Here is a 27,959-nt window from a genome sequence, read left to right on the forward strand (position 1 = left end):
CGGTCGTTACATAAGCCAAACGTGTGCTTGCCGTGTCCCGAGCCCCCTTTCCTTACATGGACATGAGGCCATGAAAGTCTATAGCTTCAGACGCCAGCCAAAGAAGAGATGTTGATGTCGCCGGCACAAAGCTCGGCGACCTCGTTTCATGTCGTTCCTATTGAGGGCACAGTGCGCCTCATAAAGTGGTTGGCCTCTTTTACCTATTAAAGGGGAATGGGGTGCAGGAACCGAGAGCACGTAAAAAGCACAGTGCAGCCGTAACCTTGCATGCAAAATGCATTTTGGGTGTCATAACTTAATCATGAGAAATCCCAGAGTGATTTATTGGTCAATATGTTTGGTTGTTGTTTTTTGACCCACAAGTTACAGTACTGACTTTTCATCATGGACAAAATGATCGAAGATGGCTGGTGGAGTCCCGATGGAGGAGTTTTCTAGTAGGATGCACGTCTGCCCCCTACAGATGATTCTCGGTCCATGCTTAGTGGTCTTGTCTGCTCTGACAGTCTCGTCCCAATTGGGTGAGTCCGATTTCACACTCGCCTTACTGTTATGGGGTGACAAAATACATACCAGAGTATATTTTTCTTTGCTTGTTTCAAGGTTTATAATCATCACAATATTCATGCAATTTTTTATTAGCGTGTGAAGTGTGTTAACAATCCATTATGTAAGTGCTTTCCTTATTATGAGCAATTTGTTGCCATGTAAGGCACGATAAATGAAAAAAAATACAACTTTGAACAACTTGATTATGATGATGTTAAGCTTTCCACTAAGGTCTTGCCCCTGCCAACATGGCTGCCACAATTGCATGCTTTTTAGCCTGCAATCATCCAACGCTAAAGCAATATTTCCAAATACAAATAAATTATGTCATAATTTTGTGAACATGGAAGTAAAGACTAGAGACATCTCTGAATCAAAAATGTTTTTTTAAATTTGTTTTTTTATTAAGCCAATAAATATATATTTTTCAAATCAATGATTAGATTAGCTACATGGTACTGTAAGTCTTGTAATTCTAATCTAATTCTAATGTGGGGACTGTAAAATATTACTTTACTGACAGATTTTTAAAACTATTTTTCAAATGTAACACTATACAACTATTTCTTTCTTGAATTGGGAATATTTTTAAAAAGCAAATTTATGTGATAGGGAATACTATTTAGCTCATTTTGACTCTTATTTTACAAAACGAGCAATCGTCACAATTTTTCCGTTACAAACTGTCCCTGGCCCCTCATCAAGGAAGGGAAAAGCTATATGGGATTCCTGAAACAGCAAATGATTGTCTTGCTTTTTTTGTGCTTGGTCAGGTTTGGAAGATGTGTTCTTCGGTCCAGGCAATCAAACAGTCAAAGAAGGAGAGGATGTGTCCTTCCGCTGCGTGTCTGGCGAAAGCTCAACCCCCGCCGCCATCCTGTGGCTCAAAGATGGCAGCGTGGTCACCAAAGGGAGGCAAAACCAGGTAGCTGACCAGGATGTCAATTTTCACATTGAAGCTGTTAGGTTGAAAGCCAGTTTCTACTCAGGGAGAATTCGGAGGAGGGCGTGAGAAGAAGACGTCTGGAACGCTTCATTTGGTCAATGTGAGCGTGGAGGACGCCGGCTTTTACGTTTGCCATACCTTCAATCCTTCGCTCAATGTCAGCAGGATGAGCAGGCCGGCCAAGCTCACCGTTCTCGGTACTCAACAACTTCACACGACTTGATGCGTTGGATGCGGCTTTTATGAATAGCACTCTAACAATACATTTAAAAAAGAACTTTAACTATTCAATTTCACGGCGGCACGGCAGATGAGTGGTTAGCGCGTCCGCGGCACAGTTCATGGGATGAAATCCTCCTGTGCGAAGTTTGCATGTTCTCCCCGGGCTTGTGTGGGTTTCCTCTGGGCACTCCGGTTTCCTCTCACATTCCAAAAACATGCATGTTAGGTTAATTGGCCGGTCCAAATTCCCTAGGTGTGAATGAGCGAGTGAGTTGTCTGCCTTCCTCCATCCTAATGGCTGACAAAACCCTAGGTAAAAGTAAGTGAAAAGCAGATAGTCAAGGGGAATGAGGGGATGAGCGTCTTGGAGAGTAATTTCATACTTATCAGAGATTTTTGTTAGTGTAGCATGAAAATGGTGAAAGTAAGAAAAGGCCTGTTGATAGTACAAAACACCAAACTTAATTCCCGCTAAAAATGAAAAAGGGGGGGGTGTATTTGACTGTGTCTAAATGCAACATGAGGAGCTTGACAGACGCTGCAATGATGACACACGCCAGATGTTGGCGTCAGCGAGTAAGAAAAAAAATCAAAGGAATTTTTTCATAAAAATTAAATGTCAACATTTTTTTTTAAGTTTTACATTTCATTTGTATATACAACCATTAAAAATCCTGAATTCATATTCTTAAAAATAATTTTAGCATACATTTATTTAAAATACCACAGTTAAGGAATGCGAAACTTTTTTATTTAAAACTAAAGAAATAATTAATATCAGACTAAGCCTTTAAACTTTACAACCATAAAGACCTGATCACTGTCATGTGAAAAAGACATATCTCGATTTCTTTGCATGTTGGACTGTACACTGTAATCCTTCTAGTTTTAAAGCCTTATCCCTCTCTTTACAATTTTCAGCCTCATCATCCTCATCAGTGTCCCCTGAATTCAAATTCACGGGCGTCCCTCCGGGTGAGGCTCTGGAGACGCAGAGGTGGCCCCCCACCGGGCCCCCGTCACTGCCGTACTCCAATCTCCACATGGAACTTCCTCAGCACCCCAAAGCCCACACAGACGCTCGGCCCACCATGCCAACATCCTCCCGCCCGCCACTCGCCCCATCTACTAGCTCTCTTCCGGGTCGGGTGGAAGATTCTCTCCAAAAGCCCCCTTTGGATCATAACCCTTTTCCCACGGAAGAACCCGTACACCCTAAAGAGCTCAATGCTTCAGATGACCGAAACGGAGGCCAACAGGACCAACCAATGGCTTCCCCTAAGGCAGAAGATGATGCCCTGAGGAATATGTCGCAAGCGCCTACAACCGGCAATGACCTTCGGTAAGTGCACAGTGCTGATCATCTTTACTTGTTGAACTGTTGCCTTGAGAAAGAAGAATCAAGTCAACAGCTAATAGATTTAAAAGTAGCTTCTACTCTGAGGCAATAATCACCTTAAATCCTGCTAAATGAAACACTGGTTACCATATTGTTAGGTTTAGTAGACACTCAAATTAAAGAGAAAAGACATCAATGGATTTTGAACCAGTAAGGAAGACAGGTAAAGGGGCTTTCAGATAAGAGAATTAAACCCCGTCCTAAGGCCCTCCCCAGAGCCCCCTCTTTTAATTAAATCTTCAAGGTTGCAAAAAAATAGATCAGCCCTAAAGGGTTGATTATCAAAAGAACAGCTACATGATTGGCTAATAGAAACATTGATTTCAATAGTCAAAACAAGGAACGACAGTGCACAACTATAGTCAAAATAAGGAACTAGCATCCTATGAAATCTTCTTTGCATTTGTCCACTATTAAAAAACTTATCACATGCTTCGGCAAAAATGTGCAATAATGACAAGGGATAATTATGTTCAGTATTTCTGAATTTAATAATAATAATAGTTATAAGAATAATACTGTAATACGGGCAGCACGGTGGCGCAGTGGTCAGCGTGTGTGTGGCACAGTTCTGAGGTCATGAGATCGAACCTCCTGTGTGAAGTTTGCATGTTCTCCCTGTGCTTGAATGGGTTTCCTCCGGGCACTCCGGTTTCCTCCCATATTCCCAAAAACATGCATGTCAGGTAATTTGTCCGGTTCAAATTGTCCCTAGGTGTGAATGAGTGAGTTGTCTGTCTCTGAGTGCCCTGCGACTGGTTGGCAATGGATTCAGGGTGTCCCCTAACCACTGCCCGAAGATAGCTGGGATGGGCTCCAGCACCCCCGCAACCCTACTAAGGATAAGCGGTGCAGATAATGGATGGATGGATAAGAGTGTAATACATTTTATTTTAAAGCCCCTTTCAGGACACCAGAGGTCGCTGTACACAGAATATAAAAGAGTGATATCAATGAAGACAAAGATTAAAAACAAAAAAACAAAAACAAAGTATAGTAAAACAATGGGGGTTTATTAATAATTATTATTCTAAATTCTGGGATTTATTTGTGCATTTCACATGTGACAATGATGAAGGTTTTATTCTATTTCATTTATTCTATTTTAAAAGAAACACCAATAGAAAGGAAATAAGTGTTGTGATTGCCAATTTGGAGCACCTGCGGCGGCTTGATTGGCGCCAACAGCTCGGACAGCTGATTGGTGGACACTCCCTTTTTAAACCCCCGGCTTCCTCTTGGTCACTGTCAGATCGTTGCGAAATGTTGCATTCCGCTCAGTGAGCATTCCCGTCCGACCCCGTTTTTGCTAAAGCCTTTTCCTGCCCGATCTTCGTTATTGACCTGTTTCTGGACCTGATTTGCCCATTCTGCCTGCCTCCTGTTACCTGACCCGTTTTGCCCCGTTACCTGCCTGCCTCCTGCCTACGACCCCGCTTACAAACACGACTTCGCCTTTGATCTCCAGCCCCGGACAATGACTCACTTTTCCCGCCTGTCTCCGTCTGACACGGAAGTGTCACTCCCGCCTCGCTCGCTCCTGTTGTCCGTCAGTCCTTGGATCAAGCAAGCCCTACTCTCCCTCTCTTTTCAAATAAAAACTGAGAAACGTGCGCTATTGAGTCCTGCGTCCGTTTTTGGTCTGTGACAATAAGATGTTGATATCTCACAATCTTTCCTGGAAACCGGATCGCTAAAGCAGGGGTCACTAACCTTTGTTAAGCTGATAGCTACCTTTTGTTATCGATTGGCATGAAGGGTTTTTATTTTGATGTATATTTCTGAAATAACAAGTTATGTTATTACTGTGTCGTTACTAAATTGTTACCAGGTTGTAATTATTATTATTGTAATTATTATTATAAGTCAACTACTAAAAGATCATGTCAGTTAGGAATCAAATTTACTAGAAAATAGTGATGTCCCATCACTGGTGAGCAGTTTTCAGAACCTGTCTGAGGGCTACTCAGGTGGTCTTAGGGGGCTGGTGCCTGTGGGCGCCACGCTGGAAATCCCTGCTCTAAAGATGAAGGGTTTCAAATGTGTGTTTGAGCGAGGATGATGGTTTTAAACCTGAGTTATGGTTTCAAACAATGGTTCAAAATAGCATTTTTAGCCAGGGTAAGGATCCAAAGACCTTGTATTAAGGTTTTGAACACAGGGGTAAACATTTTAATTTTCAAAAGAGTGTTTCAAATTTGGGAGTTCTAAAGTCAGTTAAATCTTCAGTTATGGTTTCAAGGTGAAGACTTCACAATAGGGTTTGTTGTTTCAAATGAGGATTTTTATATCACAATTTCAACACAGATTTAGGTTTTCAAAGGGCAAGAAGTTCCCAACTGACCTGAGTTTGCGTTCTCAGATCCAGGGTGACTCCAAAGTCGCCTTCATGGCTGCCTGTCTTGGAGAAACACGACGTACCCATCGTGGTGGGTGTCGGCGTGTCTCTGGCCTTCATCTTCATCACTGTGGCCTTCTACTCTGTGGTACAGAAGAACGAACCGGGGCCCACTGGGCGTGCAGGTCAGGAACTGCAGAAATATTAATTACTACAAGTTTATTTAAAGTCCTTGAGAACTATCTAGTTCCGGTATCTTTTGGTCCCAAGAAAATATAAGGTTAGATGTTTCACTCAAGACTGGTGTAATCAATAAAATCACATAATAATACCATATTGAGGGCCTGCCATGTGCATTTAAAAAAAAGAGAATGTTTTGCAAAATGACGATATAAAGTAGGGTGAAAGGAAAGAGAAGTACAGCATATTACACCCCTCACCCCCGCAAAAGGTAATTTAACGCATTCCAAATTGTCCTATAAATAAGAAAAGGCAATATTTGACGGCTTTCAATGTGCCAGTGAGGAAAAACATGCCTGTGTATGTGTCTGTATAAACATTATATTGGAACATTTTGGAGAATTCTGGGGTGGTACGGGGGTTCGGAGGTTGAGTGGTTAGCGCATCCGTGGCACAGTTCTGAAGTCATGGGTTCAAATCCAGCTACCAGCCTTCCAGTGCAGAGTTTGCATGTTCTCCCCGTGCTTGCGTGGGTTTCCCCTGGGACTCCGGTTTCCTCAAACATTCCAAAAACATGCATGTCATGTTGATTGACTGGTCCAAATTGTCCCTAGGTGTGAATGAGTGAGTTGTCTGTCTCTGTGTGCCCTGCAACTGCCGAAAGAAAGCTGGTATGGGCTCCAGCACCCCCGAGACCCTACTGAGGATAAGCGGTGCAGACAATGGAGATGAAGTATTCTGTGGGTTGGTATGAATAGCAGAAATGTAAACAAATACTACATTTGAAGTTCTTTTCAAGGCTTTTGATGGCAATAATATAAGGTATTTGCATTAGGTATACAGCAAATATAAAAACAAAAGCATTAAAATCTGGCGGAAATGTCATATAATTGTTAATCTGAAGGCTTTCTAGTAGATTATAATTTATAGTTGTGTTGTATCCAATGAAAATGGCAAAACAAAGCTGCAGTTGAGGCCCTGACAAGACAGTTATGAAAAGGGAGAACATATTGTTATTATACTATGATTTAAAATAAACACAAAAAGCCAACATATTACGGAATTTGATGGGTGGCTCTAAAAAGGATAATTGGTAAAATGGCAACAACAGAATGCCTTTGAAGGCATTCCAGTAGATTAGCATATACTATAATTGTGGTGTATCCATTGAAAGTGGCAAAAAAAAGCTGCTCTTGAGGGTTACTAAAAAAGGGGGATGAAGGAGAACTATTGGTTCCTTTAAAAGAAACACAAAACGTCCATATTTAAGGGAATTGGATGGGTGAATTTAAAAGGAGATTTGGTAAAACAATAAGGATGCACTTAAAGGCATTCCAAAGGAGACACTATTTTGAGTGTAGAAAGCTAATTCGAGAATAAGTCCAAATTACAAGTACCTTGTTAAGCAGTACGTGTGTTAAAAGAAAAGTCCAGTGCACGGAGAACCAGAAAAACCAGAAGAATGCGTCATCTTACGAGCAGCAGATTCCACAACAATCTCATTGAAGGCCGTTCTATGTCAGCCAAAATGCTCGCATCTTATGCGACGAAAACGCTTGTTGTTGTGGTGTGCAGTTGGCTGGTTTTCCCGCCTGCATGCGCCGAAGTTCCCGACATCGAGTGCCAAACTTGTTTACTGGTGGCCAAAGTGATCGAGGACAACACGCAGGCTGCCGCTCCTCGAAAAAGGCGGAAGGTTTTGGAGGAACTCATGCTCGAGAACGAGGTATGCAACAGGCTACCGCCGAGCGAGATTTTTCCCAAAGACGAGCTGACCGGTGTCTGCGTGAAACTCTTTAAGTCCCACATGGAGGACTTCTTTTTGGCTTTGCTCAGTCGAGGATCGAGTTCCTTCCAGAAAGTTTTATGCTATGAGAAGTCCACGGCATGCTCGAGTGAGAGCGATGGGGACGAAGGACAGGCGTCTTCTCGGGACACCGAAAACAGGGAAGCTGAGGCTGAGCACACTGATGGTTCACTCAAAGACAACAAGGAAGATGTAAACGTCAGTCAGCAAGTCCACCAAAAACCAAAAGAAGAGCTATAAAACTGAACAAAACTGAAAAACTGTTGTGGAAACAATCATCAATGAAGTGAGCTGGCATTTTGTTGCGGCCACAATATTTGAGAGCCATGAAGGCTTTTTCAGATTCAGATTCAGATCTACTTTATTGTCATTCTAGTACACGTGTATACAGAACGAAATGTCGATACATCTGACCCGCACAGTTTCCTTGAATGTACAGATATAAATAAAATGTATTGAGTTGGAGTATTGAAGTACTAATAATATACTAAATAATTATGGCTATGTATAGTATTTTACAGTAGTGCAAGGAGTGCAAGAGGAGCAGCTAACCAGATGTGCAAATTTTTCAAATTTGACAAGTGTGCTCTGATAGATAGATAGATAGATAGATAGATAGATAGATAGATACTTTGTTCATCCCCGAAGGGAAATTCACATTTCCAGCAGCATCCCTGAGCTGAGAACAATCGAGAACAATCGAAAATAACACGGGAGCTGCTGGAGTGGCTGCCATTCGTGACGGCGCCGGAAGAAAAGATTCAATTTGAATCATGTACAAACAAACAAACAATTGAATCATGTACAAACTAACAAACAAACAAAATATTCATGTTTCAATAAGTGGAGTGTTAATAAAATGGGGGGAAAATAATTTCTGATACTGATATAACCAGGTAAAACTAATTTTAAGTTACCTGTCCAAATGAATGTTGTGCCATCTCACCTTTCCCACTTGAAGGTCTTCAATAAGTGGTTCAAAGCGACAGCTGCGACACAGTATTACAGAGACCCCTAGCTACTTTGCGCTTCGCTGGTTTACTGCTTTGTGGATTTTGAATTGAAAAGTCTTTATTGTCATTGATGTCAACGTATCGTGCATTGTTTTCTGAGCAGGCAGCAAACGTTATCAAAGGGGCAGGTAGGGAGGGCTTTGTGTGTTGGGTGAGCGTGACTCTGAGTGAGCGACTGTGACAGGCTGCTGTTTGCTGTCAATCAAACAGCTGAAAAGCTGTCATTGTCTCCACCTAAAACAAACTAGGAAGCATGGCGACAGTTAGCTTTTAGCGCCTTATTACATTAAATGAAATTAAATGAAATGAAATGATCTGCATTTATATAGCGTTTTTCAAGTCAAGACTTCCCAAAGCGCTTTACAGTGTGCTTCACATTTCATAATAGCGGCCGTGCAGCCATGTAAGGCGCTAACCTGCTTGTTGGGGGTTCTAGGGGTTCAGTGTCTTACCCAAGGACACTTCGACATGTAACACGGAGGAGCCGGGATTCGAACTGCGATCTCTTGATCCCAAGACGAGCGCTTTACCTTCTGAGCCACTGCCGCCCTACATTAAAAATAAATTAATTTATAAAATCGGACTCGGGGGAAATGGTGACAACCAGCGGGTGCTCTGTGGATTATTATCAAGTGCGGAAAGCAACTGAGGTGGCATCGGGAGAGAGGGCAAGAGCGAGGCTGCAGGTCCAGCCTACTGCTACAGCTAGGCAAAAAACTCTCTTAAGCCACCCCTGTGTCTCAGCAAAGCCAGATATATTATCCATTAAATGGACGACCTGTAGCTACAACTTGTACGAAATTGCTGCCTTTGGGGCGGTTGTATTTTAATCATTATGGAGACCTGGCTCAATCCGAGCACGCAACTAGCCAGTCGCTCTCTAAATCGCTTTCTTGCATTGAAAGGCGAAGCCCTCCAATATTGTACTTTTGTCTTATGACAATAAAGAACCTTCACTCAACTGCAATTCTGTGTTTTTATTTGTAGTTATATAGTATTTATTTTATATACTCTCAGTCGGTAAGGAGGTCATCTCAAAGTAAGTTTGACCCTCGGGGCTTTTATGAATGGTGCAACGTTACTTAGTGGAGTTTCGCTTTTGTGAGTAGTTTCTCGATCCTCGTTAATCGTAATAACCGAGGGGTTACTGCATTTTGAAAATTTTAAAGGAAGACTAACATTGAAGCCATTTCTAATGTGGACATTAAAGATAATTTGGATGTAATCCTTGAAAGCAACAAAATGATAATGGTAAATGGACTGCATTTATTTAGTGCTTTTCACTTAAACCTTGAAATCCCGGGAGTTGAATCTGCGATCGCTTGATCCCAAGAAGAGCGCACTACCTCCTGACTATTTCTATCTCTCATTTCTTTTCTCCCATTTTCTCTCTTGTTAATTTCATCGTCTTCTGTAGATCGCTTTAAAAGGAAAAAAACGTCTAATATGTTGTGCAAAATGTCAAAATGATTAAAATTGTCTTTGTGAATGAAATTGGTCACAACATTTGGCTTGGCACTCCAGGAAATAGTTTTAAAAAAAGAATATTAGGATAAACTGGCAAGATTTTAAAATAGTGCATGGAAAAGCGATTAAAGAGGGTCATCAACACAGCCCAGGAAATCATGTGGTGCTATCTGCCCAGTCCAGAGGACATAGTGTGGCGCAACAAAGGTTGCTGACTAGGTAAAATGTTATATTTTGGGATTCATGTTGTGTAATCCATATTTGACTTTTGGGGGAAGCTTATTATTTTTTTTACGGTATTGAGTTTTAAATAGCAGAAAGGGTAAGAGACGTACCAGTATATCACCAGTAGATGGCAAAGTCCCACAGGTCAGAGAAGGGTGCTTAGGCCAAGTTTCACGGGATCTCACGTGATTTAATGAGACTTGTTCAATAATTGAACCTAAATGCCAACAATTAATTTGTGTCGTGTGAGACTGACATTAATCATCTATTTTACAGATGAAGTACAAGAACAACAAAGAACAAAAATATATAAAAAACAAATGTGTAACACCACCTGGGTCCTGTTACAATAGCCAGCTTGTCCCACTGCAGCAGAGCTGTCAAGTAGGCAGCTCTGAAAGATGGTGGAATCCTGAGAAAAATCTGGAAAGGCATTTTTACTTTGTGAAGTGAAATAAGAGCTTTTTGGGCTCCCTTTTGCGGCATTTTGGGTTTTTTTTATGACATAAACAACAAGTTATTTCGTGTGCCACAAACTATGAAATCCAAGACTTGAAACAATACTAAAGGGAGAAGCAAAAACATGAAAATCTTGGAAACAAAGCCTGCTATTATCAAGAAATACACACTAATCGTTCTATAAATGGAAACAAATTGAGTAACATCCTGGAAAATGTCCATAGAAGGCTGTATTCAAAGAAAAGTAGATATCTTTTCTATATTGCTAATTGCAATAAATCACATGTGAATTGAATTTGTCATTGATATCAACCTTGTGAAACATTGTATGCAACGAGATTGGACATGGCACTCTTGGGTAAACATATAATAAAGACTTTGAGAGAAAGACTATTAAAGTGATTAAAGACATGAAAAAATAATTCATTGTAGTGCTAAAGAGACTGGCCTAAGTTATAATAACAGTGCATCGTAGCAATAGTGCAATGAAAATAAGTGAAATACCATTTAGCAGCAAAAAAAAAGTCTCAAGATATGTTTTCACAGTTTTGTGCGCTCTTTTAGGGTGGTGATGACCCTGGGGAAGAAGGTGTCTCTAAGCCTGTTTTTCCTTTTTTCAAGGACCTGTAGAACCAGAGGGCAAAGAATTGGTAGCCTGGGTGTGAAGGGCACTATGTGTTGATGGATCTGCTACGATGTCGGAAGCTGGCAATGTCCTCTAGACTAGGCAGAGAGCAGCCGATGATCTTTTGGGCTGTGTTGATGACACTCTGTTTGGTTTTCCTATCCAACTATCTGCTTTTTTAAATAACTACAAAAGACACATTATAAAGCAAATGAACAAAAAATGTGCAGTTTTTTTTTAGCTAGTTATCCGGCTACTTTTTTAGCTTCGTAGCGAGCTATCTTCCTACGTTTTTATATTTTTGCATGCTATCAATGCGTTACTTTTAACTCTTTTTAATCTTTTCCTCATTCACATTAGCTTTGTTTACATTCGCCATGTCTGTTCACTGCTCTCTGCCCTCTCTTGGGACCCATCCCCAGTTAAAAAAACAACAAAAATTAAACTTCATATATTCAAAAAAACAAATACTAGTTAAAAATTCATAAAAAATAGACTTAAATACATACCCGCATGGCTGTTGCCGCTATCAGTGTGTAAGTGGGTGTCGGAATGGGTAACAGGGAAACACATTGTAAAGCGCTATGGGAGGTCTTCAATGACTTGAAAAGCACCATATGAAAGGAGACCATTTATGTTTTCCACTACACGTATCTGCTTTTTGCTTACTCTTAGCAGAGCTGTTTGGGACAGAACACATTAGGTTTCATGAATGGGGGAGGTGACGTCATGGTTGTACCCCAATTGTTTTTTTCTGTAAGTGCAACATAAAAATGGTGTAAGTACGAAGAGGCCTGTTGTCTGTAATAGTTGTCACGGTCGCCTTGGTGACCAGTCTGCCCCGCCCCCTGGGCAACAGCTGAAAGCATTTCCACTAATGGTGGGTCTGTATTTAAGGCTGCATGGTGGGCTCTGCGGTTGCGGGTTCATTAATACTCATTATTCACAATCCCGGTCTGTTATGCCTTGTCCTGTTTTAGTCTGTTATGCTTTGTCCTGTTTTAGTCTGTTATGCCTTGTCCCGTTGAGTTCGTGCCGGAGGAACTCTGTATTGTTCTGTTTTGCCCCGGAGTATTGGGCGACTTTTATTTTGTAGAATAAAACTTACGGATCGTCAACGCATTTGAGTTCTCCCTTCATGCCTCCTGCCTCCGTTCTGGTCCGGTCACCTTCCACGCCACCACGTCTCTTGACAGAATGAACCCGCCAACAATTGAACTCAGCGAACGATCCCAGCGCGACTTGGGGAGAGCTGGAGTGCGCAGTTTGGCAGGCGCCTACTGAGTTGGCCTTCCCTGCCCGTTCGAACCACGGCCCCGCCCGTCGTGGCCCTTGCTGTGCCTCGAATGGGGTCCCAGGAAGAATTGACGCCTGCCTGCCCGACTCCCGTGCCGATTGCCTGCTATTCCCTCTCCCCTGCGTGCAAGTCCGACTCCGACTCCGCTGCCCGTCGGGCCAACTCCGACTCCGCTGCCCGTCGGGCCGACTCCGACTCCCAAGCCTGCCTGTTCGACTCCCAAGCCTGCCTGTTCGACTCCCAAGCCTGCCTGTTCGACTCCCAAGCCTGCCTGTTCGACTCCCAAGCCTGCCTGTTCGACTCCCAAGCCTGCCTGTTCGACTCCCAAGCCTGCCTGTTCGACTCCCAAGCCTGCCTGTTCGACTCCCATGCCTGCCTGTTCGACTCCCATGCCTGCCTGTTCGACTCCCATGCCTGCCTGTTCGACTCCCATGCCTGCCTTGAGTCTCCCTGTACTGATTTTGTTCAGTCTTTCCGGTCCTGTCTTGTCTGTTCTGAATCTGTTCCCCCCCTGAGTCTGACTCTTCTGCACCTGAACCCCCTGAGTGCGACTCTTCTGCATCGGCCTGACCTGAGTGCGACTCTTCTGTAGAGCTTGCCCGCCGGACCCCCCCCTGCCGAGCGCCGATTCCGATCCGCCCGACGCAGATGGCGCCTGCCTCTCCCCGTTCCTGCGTGTTCGGAGGAGGGAGCGGGGTTGCCCCAATCGTGAGCGTCGAACCATTCCGGGGCGTGAGGTTGTAATTTTTTCTTTTTTGGGACCTCGGGAGCTGTCCCTTAAGAGGGGGGCTTGTCACGGTCGCCTTGGTGACCAGTCTGCCCCGCCCCCTGGGCAACAGCTGAAAGCATTTCCACTAATGGTGGGTCTGTATTTAAGGCTGCATGGTGGGCTCTGCGGTTGCGGGTTCATTAATACTCATTATTCACAATCCCGGTCTGTTATGCCTTGTCCTGTTTTAGTCTGTTATGCTTTGTCCTGTTTTAGTCTGTTATGCCTTGTCCCGTTGAGTTCGTGCCGGAGGAACTCTGTATTGTTCTGTTTTGCCCCGGAGTATTGGGCGACTTTTATTTTGTAGAATAAAACTTACGGATCGTCAACGCATTTGAGTTCTCCCTTCATGCCTCCTGCCTCCGTTCTGGTCCGGTCACCTTCCACGCCACCACGTCTCTTGACAATAGTCTGTGGAGCCCTGTGAGACTTCTTGTGATTAAGGGCTGTACAAATAAACTTGACTTAACTTGTATCTTATCTTTTTTTCCTAGTTATCAAGCTAAATTTTGGCCCCCTTTCTGGGTAACCATTAGCTTTTGTTCTGGCTTTTTTAGCTAGCTATCTAGCTTTCTTTTAGTTTTGTACCCGACTATGAACTTTACATGACATTATTATCATTGATATGTAAACTAAGTTTCATACTTTTTTCACATTTTGCTTAAAATATTCCCGTTCCCAGAAAAATATATTATATAGCTGACGTTATATTTTATTGTTTTGTTGTTTTGTTGCTCTGTACAGCCCTTTGAGACGTTTTGTGTTAAAGGGCTATTCCAAAAATATGACTTGACACATTTGAATGGCTTCCCAAGATTGAAAACTCTTCGAATATCTTCAAGGGTTAACCTCCCTGACGAGTCAACCGGGAACAATTAAGAGAGAACCTGAAAAACCTGAAGAATCTGTCGCCAAATTACCTTTAAATTCTCAACGTACGACTTCACACACGGCTGTTTCCAGTTTCCTGCAGTACGGCGACATGGCGACGCTGTTTCTGTCGATCCTTTGTTGCTTGGCCTTCAAATTCGTCCTCTCCTCTGACCTCAAGGTGAACCCTAAGACCTACTGCCAGAGTTGCCTTCTGGTGGCTCAACACATCCAGGAAGCCATGCAGGAGCCCTCCACGCGGAAACGCCGACTCGCCGTCGACGACCTCCTCATCGATATCGACGTGTGCAACAGACTCCGGCCGAGCAGGAGCTTCTCCGAAGACGATCTGACGGCCGCCTGCAAGAAGCTCTTCGACTCCCACTACGACGACTTCTACGCCGAGTTCGTGCACAACAAGAAGGACAATCTGGACGCCAGCCTTTGCCTGAAAAAGTCCAAGGCCTGCGTGGGGGTGGAGATAACAAAAAGCGACACCGCGCCTTTGCCGGTCCCTGAAAACCAGCGGAGATTCAGGCCGACTAAAATATTGATTGAGCAGAAGCCTGGTAGTAACCATTCCAAGAGATACATGGTCGTGCCTTCGCGTATGGAGAGGAAGGAAGAAAGGATGAGTGAGAGGGATGAGTTGTGAAACCAGGAGGATGTTTGTTGGACTGACGATCGCCAGTACATTCAAATTTGTTGATTCAAACACCTACACAGAAGACGAAGCATGTTCTCCTTCAAGTACAAATGAATGTCTGGGAAATTTGACACAGAAAAGAAAATTCCTGTTTCTTCTTTATAAGAGTAAAGCCATTGATTATGTTTACATGCAAGCAATAATACAATTGGAAATGGGTTATTGGAATTCTGCGAAAACAGTAAAGAGACAAATGTATAATCTACTGAAAGATCATGTTTGAGAGTATGTCATTACACAAATAAACATTGTTTCTGCATTTAGGTTTTTTTCTTGAGTGTATATTTTCTCTATGTAGTATAGCGTTATAAGCCTTCGGTACCGTCCGTAATCATGGTAAACGTGAACTCTCTACCAAATAAGACAGACGAACTAGCTGTGCTGGTGAAAAACTTCAAAGCGTACAGGGAGTGCAGTGTTTTACGGAAACATGGCTCACGTCTAGCATCCCGGACGCTAACGTGGAGCTACCCGAAGCTACCCGGCTTCAGCGGTGCTAGGACAGACAGAGACACAAAAGAAACTAAATATGAATAAAATTACTAAATTTTGTGCAGGCTTGGGGAGTAACGGAATACATGGAACGGCAAAAATGATGTTGGCAAGCTGTTTGGATTTATTTTCATTTTGTTTCTGTCGCATTTTATGTTAGTTTTGCCGGAGATCAAAGAGATCAAAGCCAGGAGAGAAAGCTTACCACGTGTTGTGAGTCATAATTTTATTCATATTTAGTTTATTTTGTCTTTTATTAGCATATTTGGTATTGGAGTAATCCAAAAGTAATTGAAAGTAATCAAGTTAAAGTAACCCTACCCAACCCTGACTATAACAATGAGGCACTCTAAAGCACATGTGTCAGACTCATTCCCCGCGGAACAGATGTGGCCCGCTACATCATTTAATCTGGCAAGACAATGCTGAGAGAAGCTCAAGAGAAAAATGAGCGCGTTTTAAATATGTCCACTAGATTTCGCCAAAGCTAAGCGCCACTACCAAAACTGTATGTGGTCACTACCATTTATCAACCAGAGAACATCGATGAAACACATCCCAAAAGTCACAAACTGAAGGCGATATGACAAATACAGAAATAAAGAAACAGCACCTAGGTGTCTGCAGAAGTTTAAAGACTCTTTAGCTCTTCTATGATTAACTAAAAACAAAAAGCAAAGTTCCCATGTTCAGTTAAACGTTTTCATCAAAAATAGAAAGCGGAAATAGTTTATAAATATATCATTAAAATTAGTGGTTGCCTGCTATTTTTATCACTTTTCACTCTGCATGAGTTAAAAAGAATAGTGGAAATGAATTCAAATTGCTTTTTAAACAAATGCACAGCTGATAAAACCTGCAAGAGATTCAATCTTTTTTTTTTTTTTTTTTTTTTTTTTAACTTTTTATTTCTCACACCGATTTTGACAGAGGTTTGATTCCCCCATCTTACATCAACACAAAATATATACACTTGACACATTCATAAATAACAGAAGGAACAACAAAGAACAAAAAATGCTATTAATAGAAAAGAAGAATAAATGCTCATACAATAAATCCATACAAAAAGAATATATATATATATATATATATATATATATATATATATATATATATATATATATATATATATATATACATATAAAATTAATAAATCAAAATATACACCCAAAGAAAAAAAAGGGAAAAAAAAAAAAAAATACACACATAATAAATAGGGGGAGGTGTTTAGACATCAAGTAAAATTTGTGTGATAGGCTTCCATCTTTTCTCAAATTGGTCAAGTTTCAGTTGAAGTCTTGCAGTGATTTTTTCCATAATGTACATTTGCTTTAATTTGTCTCTCCATTGTTTTATGTCAGGAGGTTGTGGTTTCAGCCAGGACACTGTGATCATTTTCTTTGCTACCAGAAGCATTACCCTTAGTATATATTTCTGTTGACCAGATAGTAATTCTTCTGGCAAAATTCCTATTATGTAAGCCTTTGGGTCCAACCGCAACTCCCAGCCAGTGATTAATTTTATTTCTCTCTGGATACTTCTCCAAAAATTTGATATTACAGGGCAATTCCAGAAAATATGCGTAAAGTCTCCGACCCCCCCACAGTTACGCCAACATAGATTCGGGGTATTTTTATATTTTGAAGTGATAGAGGGTGTATAGAAGAATCGCATTTTTACTTTCCATTCAAACTCCCTCCATGTCGGGCTGTTGGTTATTTTGTGTCCCTCTTTCAATGTTTTTTCCCATTCGTTGTCTTTTATCGCTACATTAGTTTCTTGTTCCCATTTTTCCTTAACTGCCATGTCCTCATTACTGAGATCCATTCTCAGGGCTTTATATAGTTTTGATATAACCCCCTTTATTGATTGTCCTTTTGTATATGATATTAATAATTCCTCTACCTTAGTTGGCTCCTTACATATTTTCCCCCATTCCTCGTGTTTCTGGAGGTAATGCCTTAGTTGCAAATATTTGTAAAAATCATTTCTGGGTAGGTCAAATTCTTGTTGGAGTTGTTCGAATGATTTCATTGTCTGTGCTTCCAATACTTGGGTAATCAACATCAGTCCTTTTTGGCCCCATTTTTGAAACCCTACCTCCATAACCCCAGGTTTAAAGTCTGGATTTTTCGCTATTTTGGTAGCCCTATTCACAGATCTTGATATTTTTAATTTTTTTTGTATTGTTGACCAAGTTTTAATAGTTCCCTTAATCCATTCATTCTGGATTTTTAATTTCTTCCACCTCGTGACTGATATGTATGGTAACGATTCCACAGGCATATTTGGACAAGATCGCTGCTCCATGTCCACCCATATCGTATCTTTGTCTGTAGTAATCCACAAGATGAGTGCTCTAATTTGAGCTGCCCAATAGTAATATTTAATATTGGGTAGGTCTAGGCCCCCCTTTTCTTTAGGAGCTAACAGGGTTTTGTATTTTATTCTAGGTTTCTTGTTCTGCCAAAGGAATTTTGCTATCAACTTATTTAACATTTTAAATGTGGATGCCGGGATCAGAATTGGAAGGGATTGAAACAGAAATAATAGTCTTGGTAATATGTTCATCCTGATTGTTTCTATCCTGCCGATAAGACTTAAGGGCAAAATTTCCCATTTTTCCAAATCTTTCCTTATTTCTTTTATCAACATTCCATAATTTGCATCAAACAGTTGTGTGGTATGTGGTGTAATGGTCACCCCCAAATATTTAAACCCTTTATTTGTCCATTTAAAATCAAATCTTTCAATCACATCTGTTGGACATTTTCCTGATATCATCATTGCTATTGATTTGCTCTCATTATTTGAATACCCAGCTACTTCTCCATATATTTTAAGGCTCTCCAACAGTGGTGGTATTGATAACGAAGGTTCCTCCAGCATTACCAACAGGTCGTCTGCAAACAGTGATATTTTATGTTCTGTTCCTCCTTCATCAAATATCCCCCTTATTTGCTCATTTTGTCTAATAGATTCTGCGAGTGGTTCTATGCTTATTGCAAACAAGAGTGGGCTTAAACAATCTCCTTGCCGGACTCCTCTTTTGATTTCAAAGAAATCTGAACAGTGACCATTTACTCTAAGACGAGATTTAGGATTTTTATAGATTATTTTCACCCATTCAACAAATATTGGAGGGAAGCCAAAAGCTATAAGTGATTGATGTAAGAAGCTCCATTTCACCCCATCGAAAGCTTTTTGTGCATCCAAGCTCAGTAACATCGAGGGTTGGGTCTTAGATTTTGTGCTTGTAATTATGTTTAGTATCCTCCTAATATTGTTTGCACCCTGCCTCCCCGGAATAAACCCTGTTTGATCATTTCTAATTAATTTCGCTATAAATTTCTGCATTCTTTTTGCAAGTATGCTTGTAAGAATTTTTAGATCATTACAAAGTAAACTAACTGGTCTATAGCTTTCACACAATATTGGGTCTTTTCCTTCTTTGTGCAGGACTGTTATGATGGCTTCCGACCATGCTTTGGGGGGATCTCCTTTTGTTAGAGCATAGTTAAATACTTTCTGCAGTACTGGTGTTAATTCTTCCTTAAAGCTTTTGTAGAACACCCCCGGGAATCCATCCGTTCCTGGTGATTTATTTATTTTTAAGTTATTTATTGTATCTTGTATTTCCTGTTTTGTAATGGGGCGAATAATTTCTAATGTATCCCCTCCTGTTAGTGTCGGTAAATGTAGTTTTCCTAAAAAGTTTTGTGCCGTGTAGTTATCTAAGTCATTTTCTGAGTCCTTGTATAATTCTTTATAATAATCTGCAAATGCTTCTGCTATACCTTTGGGTTTTACTAAACATTGTTTAGAGATAGGATGTTTTATTTGTGATATAATTCTATCCGTTTGGGCCTTTTTAAGTTGGAAGGCTAGCAGTCGACTGGCTCTATTGCCCATTTCATAGTATCTCTGGTTCACAAAGCGCAGAGCCCCTTCTGCTTTATTTGTCAAAAGTTCATCTAATTTGCTTCTGGTTGTTTTTAATACCTGTAATCTGGATTCGCTTGGTGTTTTTTTATGTTCTTCTTCTAGTTCCTTAATCTTATCCTCCAATTCCTTCTGATTCTTTAAGCGTATTCGTTTCAGCCGGGACGATATTTCAATTAATTTCCCCCTTATTACAGCTTTCCCTCCTTCCCATAATATTGATGGAGAAACCTCATTGTTGTCATTGATTTGGAAATATTCTTTTATACACCGTTTTATTTCCTGTACTACGTTTTTATCTGAGAGGAGAGATACATTCATCCTCCAATACCTAAAATGGGTTTCATTGTCTAAACTTAGTTTCAAAGTAATTGGAGAGTGGTCACTTATAGTAATATTCTCTATACCACACTCTACTACTGTATGCATATGTTGTCTTGAAATGTAAAAGTAATCAATTCTCGAATAGCTGCCATGCGGGTTTGAATAGAAAGTATAGTCTTTAGTTTGGGGATTCTTCTCTCTCCATGGATCTATCAATCCCAATTCTTTAGTTATGTTATTCAACATCCTCGACCTCTTTGTGTTTGTTCCATGTACTGAAGGATACTTGTCCACTTTGCAATTCTGTACAGTGTTAAAGTCACCTCCTAAAAGTAACATTCCCTTCGCACAGTTGGTTATTACTTTAGCTAATACTTGAAAAAATGTCCCCTTTTCCTCAACTGGTGCATAAACATTCATTATTGATATTTCCCAACCGGCCATTGACCCTATAATCATTATATATCGCCCCAGATTGTCCTTCACTTCTTTTTCGACTTTAAACGCCACCCCTTTTCCAAGTAAAATTGCTACTCCCCTCCTTTTACCATAGGATGCGTAGAACACCTGGTTCACCCATTCTCTTTTTAGCTTCTTATGTTCAATCTCGGTCAAATGTGTCTCTTGTAATAAGGCTATTGAGCTCTGCAATGTCTTGAGTTGATTCAATATCTTCTTTCTCTTGATGGGGTGGTTTAGCCCATGTACATTATATGAAACAATATTTAGATTGCTCATGCTTTGTATTGAGTCTCACTGATTTTTGAAGCATACAGAAACACTACGTTAATTACTAACACCTCCATTGACAAAACAAACCAAATTACTAACAAACATCTTGACAAGCACACATAATTTCCCACCAAAAAGAAAAAAAACACACCCAAAAAACAAAAACCCATGTCTTCCAAGAGTCCAATTGGAGAGTTGTGGCTACCCTCCTGGAAATATGCACTCAGTGCGTGAACAACTTTTGTACCGTCGTCCATATTTATAACTAACTAAATATTTTAAAGTAGCTCTATGCCAATATATATACATACATTGTTTTGATTTAAAGATAACAATTTTACTTGGTATTTTACTTACTTCTAACTTATTGAATTTATAATAGAAAGGGCATATATGGTCCTTACTCTTTCTCCCCAAATCCGAATATGGCTTCGTTTTGCTCCATAGAAGCTTGTAAGTCACCTTCTATGATGGGGGTGTTCCCTTGTCTTCCTCTCGATTCCGGTCACTGTGGTCCAAATGTTCTTTGACAACATCTTTTGCAGTGTCTCCGTGTTGTCCTCTTCCACTTCGATCCCCATTTCTTTTAGCAATGTTGCTGCCTCCATCAGTGTAGAGAATGTTCTTATTCCTGAGTCCAAAAACATCTTCAGCTGGGCGGGATATGGTGATTGTGCCTTTACGTTCTTTTCCTTTAACTTTTTGATAACGTCCCTTACTTGTTTCCTCTTTTTTTGGATTTCTGTGGTGTAATCTTGGTTGAAGTAAACGGTCTTGCCTTCGTACATTGTCTTCTGCTTCCATGCTTCTTTCATGACGAATTCTTTCACTATGTAGTCGGTGAAACGTACGATAATTGCCCGTGGCAGTGCTTTACCTTGAAACTTGTTCCCCAGTGAGCGGTGTGCCCTCTCAATGCGCACATCCATATGTTCTGTTGTCGGAATGTTCGATTTAATAAAGTTTGTTATGAAGCCGATTGTGTCGTTTCTTTCGGCACCCTCAGGGATCCCATGAATTCTTATGTTGTTCCGCCGTGATCTCGACTCCAAGCCCTCACACTTTGTTGCTAGTTTGGCAGTTTGTTGGAGCAAGGAGAATGTTAATTGTTCTAGTTTTGACGTTCGCTCTTCCGTGTTAGCATGTAGCTCCTCCATGCTTTCCACCCTCCGCTCCAGCAACCCAGTGCGCTCCAGAAGTTCTTCGATGCTTTTTTCCAGTCTTGTCATCGCAATCTTGTTGTCCCGGGCTGCTTCCGTGTGTTCTTGCCGTAATTTACGGACTTCATGGAGGATGGCCGAGTCACGTCCTTCGTCAACCGATGACATTCCTTCTGCTCCCTCGATCTTTTTCTCCATAGCGCCCTTTTCCTCCACAAGTTTCCCCTTCTTGACCATGTTTTGTTGAAGAATTTCTCATAAATATGGGTCACAATTTGTACCCTTTCTGTCTTTCTCCAAGTAAGTATTACATTACTCTTTAGTGATTTTTGTCAGAGCTACTTTCCTTGCTGCCGTCTACCTCATTGCGCCACCGGAAGTCCAAGAGATTCAATCTTATTAAAGAAAAACAAAGATTGAGGAAAATAAACCTCAATAAATGTTTTACAGTCGGATTTTACATCCCTGAATCATAGATTAATTGTGAGCCCCCGAAAAGCCCTCCAGCCCTCCAACTAAGGCACACTTTTTATGCCATTAATTTACTTGTTTGGCCCCTGTGAGAATGTCAAGTCAAGTCAAATTTATTTGTATAGCCCTTCATCACAAAATGTCTCAAAGGACTGCACAGGTTACAATGACACCTGATCTGAAACCAACATGCGGGCAAGGAAAAACTCAAAACCTCAGCATGAGGAAAAATGAAACCTTGAGAAGGGGCCTCACAAGTGGTAACCCCTTTCCCCTTCTACCAGGTGGCCCCTGAGTTAAATGAGTTAGACACCCCAGCTCTAAAGGGTACAAGCTTTAAGGACAATGAGGCGCTCTAAGGCAGTTATAGCAACCACAGAGCTCCAGACAACACGTTTAGCATCCTGCTTTTCTAGTTTACTGTCGGACATACAATGTCTTCAAATGTGGTTTTCTATTGTCGATTGTTTTTAGGGAAAGTCCATGACCGTCCTGTTTGAAATGCCCTCATTCCTTTTCTTAATTAAGGCAACGACACAATTTTTGACCTAATTTGGAACGTCTTTAAATGCAGCCTTTCATTTTTACCATTTTCATTCAGATGCGAAAGGTATATCTTTTCCTAGTCAAGTATCTTAAACCAACACCAAGCTTTTTTGTTGGAGGCATTCAATAAATAAATGCAAATACAAATAAAGAAAATAATAGCGTTTTTAATGAAGTGTATATGTATTTTTAATAAAATTGGAAAACTCTTAGACTAATATTGATGTGATATAGTTTTCCTTTAGCTATTGAGAAATAATAAACAAAACATGTATAAAAATAAGAAGAATCTGATCATTTCTCGCACCAAAAAGTTAAAATATTATCAATAAAATATTCATTCAAGTAAAATATCTTTGCCTTGTCAATAATTTTTCTCAATATAAATATTATTTTCATTATAAACAATTTACTTAAATCATTTAAACTACACAAAAAAAATCAACAAAAAAATGGGGGGAATGAAGAAAAATTTGTGTAAAAAATTAAAATAATGCCAGAAATGAGTAAGGTTTTATGCCAACACAATAAGATTTTCTTTCTGCAGCGTTGTCATTAAATGATCACTATTAGTGCTTATATAGGATTATGGGAAATTTATTATCTAAAACAAAAAAAAAGAAAAGAAAATACTACAAAAATGCTACATAAATAGAGCTGAAATGCTACTTTTTGTGATTAAGGGCTATACAAATAGAAATGACTTGACTTGCCTTAACTTATGTACAGTGTAACGTTTCTGTCACTTGCCCGCTAATTGCCCTCGCCTGCGCTCACTCTTTCAGCCCCAGCTGCCACTCGTTCTCTATTTATCCCTCTCCCATTTCAAGCACTTCATTCTTGTTCACTCTTTGTCAGCCTGTCAGCAAACCTCAGCACATGCAAGGCAAGCACTTTTTGACTATGCGTCCCGTTTTGATTCTAACCTGTTCCTGTATCCTGCCTGATTCCGTCCCCTGTTTAATGCATCGATCCCCTGTCCCTGGCTTCCCGATCATCTCCGGTTACCTGAAGTGCTTCCGATCCCCGACCACGCTTCGTTTACCTGTCCCAGCTACCCGACTTGCTTCTGAACCCCAACCACGCTTCGTTCTCCTCTCCCGGCTACCCGACCTGCCTCCGTTCCAGGACCACGCTTTGTTCTCCTGTCCCGCCTACCCAACTAGCTACCTGTCAACGGTCGCGATGGCTTCCCACTCCTCCTGCCCAGCGAGCACCAGATCGCTGTCTTTTTCCTCTCGCCCTGACTTCCCCAATCCCTTAATAAAGCATTGTGTGAAACGTTACGCATTTGGGTCCACTGCTTGTTCCTGTCGTGACAGTACAGTACAGTATCAGGAAACTTCTCCTGAAGTCGTGCCCCTACGACCCAGGTGATTAAGGTGAACCTTGAACTTCCATTTCCCTGAAATCACAATTAAAGAACCGATTTTAGATTAATGTAATTTAAAGGCTTTCCTTTATGTTTATTTAGAATATGACACACCCTCTGGAGGGCCCTCGGGTACCTTCAGGAGTGCGCATACTTTCATTTTAGGAGAACTGGTTTTGTCAAGTACCAACAGTTACTTTCCAAGACCCAAATATAAGGCCTTCAGATCTGACTTTCTCACAAACGCTTTCCTGGAATCATTTTATAGAAACTGAAAAAGATTTCTTCAAATGTAGCCTTTATAGGCGCACTTTTCCCGTTCTGTTTGACAGCCCAGCGGAACCTGGGAGTCCCCATGCGTCATGCCGAGCGACACCCAGCTGGACGGCCTTATGAAAACCGGTGCGTATCCAAAGATTTAATTCTACAAAACCTCCAAATCAGTGTTTCTCAACTGGTGGATCTGGACCAAAAAAATGGGTGGCAGACCTGTTTTCAATGCGTCGCTCCTTGGCAAAATAAGGCTAAAAAAAACAACAAGAAAACAAATCAGGGTCATTTAAACTCCTTAACAGTAGATGACAATAAGTCCCGGCAAACGCAAGTTGACAAGGGCCATTTCACACTACGATATCGTTTTTCTGCATACGTTGAGCATGGCCAAAAGCAGATGCAGCAGAGAATATATGAGATATGTATTTTGCTATCTTGATGAGTGATAAGTTTAGTTTAGTCTAACTATATATATCGCCTAGTGGGAGGCTACTAGAGTCAAAAACCCACTCACCAAACTTTCATTCCACTTCGCTTTTACCAACCTGACACCGAACATTAAGCCCACAGCGCAGCAAGAAGTGAGTTGCTGTGCCATGCAACCCTTCTTCAGCAGTGAGGCCCAACAGCATACACTGGTTTACCCCCTCCGCGTCATATGTTTTGATTCAAACACATCAAAAGCACGTTTTACCCCATCCATCCAACCATTTAACATGCAAGGGTAAAAGGGGAGAGACCAACTACAGATAAGAAATTCCAACCAGTTCTAAGGTTGGATAAAAAGGTTATTAAATATCGTATGTTACAAAAGATCAGCCCTAAATAGTATAGAAATCAAAGAACAGCAACATGATTGGCTGAAAGTGACAATGATGAAAACTGTTGAGAAGTCAAAGCAACGTTGCACAATAATGGTCAAAATAACAAACTAGCACCCTATGCAATCTCCTTTGAAGGTGTCTAATATTAAAAACAGAATAAACTCACCAAAGACAAAACCACTGAAGTGAAGTATTTAGAATTTCATTAGAAATTGAAGCTCCTTGAGCACTAAAATTATGAAGTCTGCCTGTTTTGCTAATTTTTTATTGCGAATGCACTCGATCACCTCTGCACAATCCTTCCAATTCTATAAATTTGAGAGGTAAATTTTTTCTTGATTTGGGTCACGGTTTGTAATAGGGTAAGAGTCTGGGTCTTGAAGTCAGACCAGTTGAGAACTTCTGCTCTAAAATGTATGCAACCACCTCACGTTTGACGGGTGCAGGGCCTTCGAAGATGACGAAGGCCTGGCAGTGACGGAACACAGTGTCAATGCGTCGGACACCAGATCCAGACCTCCGGGCCCGTGTCTGGTCACGGTGCAAATGGAGCCTACGTGCCAGGACCCCCAATCAGTCACTGTGGAGACCTACCCTGAGCCTGTTGAGGATACCAAGGTAGAAGGGATTGATCAATTTTGGAAGACAGTTATACTGCCAATTGTCTTTACCTCTTCGTAGATCGATTACGGTGAGGACGAGGTGGAGCCTGAGAATGAAGTGAAGAGCCAAGCCCCTCCCAGTTCTCCCAGTTTGCAGTTGACAGACGAGGATTGGCCGGACAACCGGAGCCTATGCCAGGACACCCTGCCTCCCCCATCCCCCTTCCCGTCGCCTTCAGCGTCCCCACCCGAAACGGGCTTGCGGTCCTCGCTCACCCTGCGGGGGGGAGAGTCCCTGGCCACCCCGGTCCACCACAGTTTCAGTGTGTCGCACGGGGGCTCACCTCTGGTGATCTCACACCAAGTCTCTGTGGGACACGCCACCGTGGCGGTGGACGTTCATTTCTACCCGGAGGCCGCAGGGACGAGCGTTTCTACGTCTACGTTGGAGAACAATAAGACCAGGATCCATCAAAACAAATGAGTTCCCAAACTTTTGCCCATTTTGTCAAAGACGCCTTCATAATCATTAGATAAATTAAAATCTTGAGATCAATCGTCTCTTCAGAGCTCAGACTACACTCTGAAAACAATCGGTCAAAAAATAACAGTTATGGTTCGACTTAACACAAATGTTTTCGTTTGTTCGCCACGTTAGGTAGAATTAACAATTCAACTCTTATTTTTAAAGCTCTAATCTTTAGAATAAAGCAATTTTTTCCCTTTAAGTTTCAAGATACACCTATATGAGATTACACAGGTGTATAAACCATAACTAATATTCATGATGCAGCTGCTGTGTCAAACTTGCTAGCTTAAGTGGCTAATGCTAACTTCATCAGCTGGTTGTTGGCTACAGTCTTCTGTAATATTTCGATTAAAGCAAATCTTTCACTTTTGTTTTCAGAATAAAGTTTTACCATTATAAGATCACACAAGTGTATAATGACCATATCTACCAGATGCAGCTGCTACAATGTCAAACTTGCCAGGTAGTAGTCTAGCTTAGGTCGCGTTTGCTAACACCAATGGCGGGTTCTTTGAAGCTGCATCCCCTTAGATTAAAGCAAATCTGTCACTTTTGGATTCAGGATAAAAAGTCTTACCTCTAAGAGATTAAATAAGTGTTTAATGACCATACTCAATATTCGATAGGCAGCTGCTACAGGTGTAAAACTTACCAGCTAGCAGCTAGCTAAGGTCGCTAATGCTAACACCATCTTGGCTACTGTATGTTCTTATCTTTACATTAAAGCATATATTTAACTTTCGTTTTCAGGATAAAAGGTTTTACCTCCAAATAATAACACGGGTGTATAATGACTATAAGTTTTCAAGAAGCAGCTGCAACTTCAGTCATATTTGCCAGCTAGCAGCTAGCTATTGTCACTAACGCTAGCACCATCAACTGGTTTATTCACAGCTGCCTGCTGTGATATTTATATCAAAGGAAATCTTTTACTTTTTGATTCAGGATAGATTTTTTTTAACTCTAACAGATAAAACAGGTGTTTAATAACCATACCTAACATTCATGAGGTGGCTGCTGTGGGTGTCGGCAGCTAAGGCCGCTAATGCTAACACCAACGCCGGGTTCTTGGCAACTGTCTGCTCTAATCTTTTGATTAAAGAACATTTTTTACTTTTAGTTTCAGGACGAAACGTTTTACATCGAGGAAATGACTCCATTATTCAATAATGACCATACCTAACATTCAAGATGCTACTGTTGCTGGTTTCAAAATTGCAAGCTAGCGGCTAGCTAAGGTTGCTAATACTAAGATCAACAGTAGGTTTTTGGCAGTTTATTTTCTTGATTAAAGCAAATTTTTCACTTTTTGTTTCAGAATTAACTGTTTTACCTTTACGAGATGATGCAGGTGTATAATGACTTTACATAATATTCATGTTATAGCGGATACGGGTGTCAAACCTGCAAGCAAGCAGATAGCTAAGGCAGCTTATGCTAACATCGACACCAACTGTTGAAATTCTTCATTCTTAAACCCAACCAGATGAGATTAGCAATTAGCACAATATGGGTTGACTGTTAGCGTGCTAATATGTTCTTTCCGGGTCAAAAAGCCACATAAAAATAGCATTTGCGTTTTGTTCTACTTCTTGTTAATTAATAGTATTTTTTGTGATTAATAAGACATGCTCAATATTTTTCCATTTTGTGTTGGATTTCATTGGTTTTATTGCAGTGAAACAACAGAGAGCAAAAAGCAAGGGAATATTTGATCAGAATATTCGGATAGTATAGAAAAAGAAAATTCATTTTGCAGAATTATCTAAACCAGTTTTTTGGTGTTGTATTTAAAAAAGAATTTTGTCTGTTTT

At 40.9% G+C, this 27,959-nt stretch overlaps 1 protein-coding gene across 1 annotated transcript; it reads left to right on the forward strand.

Moving 5' to 3' along the window:
* The first annotated feature begins 424 nt into the window (after positions 1-424).
* On the forward strand, positions 425-27,955 carry LOC148366107 (uncharacterized). The gene is made up of 8 exons (XM_088334995.1): positions 425-524; positions 1,326-1,477; positions 1,542-1,695; positions 2,615-3,062; positions 5,482-5,642; positions 24,250-24,319; positions 25,461-25,632; positions 25,696-27,955. Exons 1-8 carry the CDS (start codon positions 425-427, stop codon positions 26,098-26,100), a joined length of 1,662 nt encoding a protein of 553 aa, XP_088191121.1. The 3' UTR covers positions 26,101-27,955.
* The last annotated feature ends 4 nt before the right edge of the window (positions 27,956-27,959 follow it).

Source organism: Urocampus carinirostris, chromosome 5, assembly GCF_059441175.1.
Source record: "Urocampus carinirostris isolate Australia breed hairy pipefish chromosome 5, RoL_Ucar_1.0, whole genome shotgun sequence".
Classification (NCBI taxonomy): domain Eukaryota; kingdom Metazoa; phylum Chordata; class Actinopteri; order Syngnathiformes; family Syngnathidae; genus Urocampus; species Urocampus carinirostris.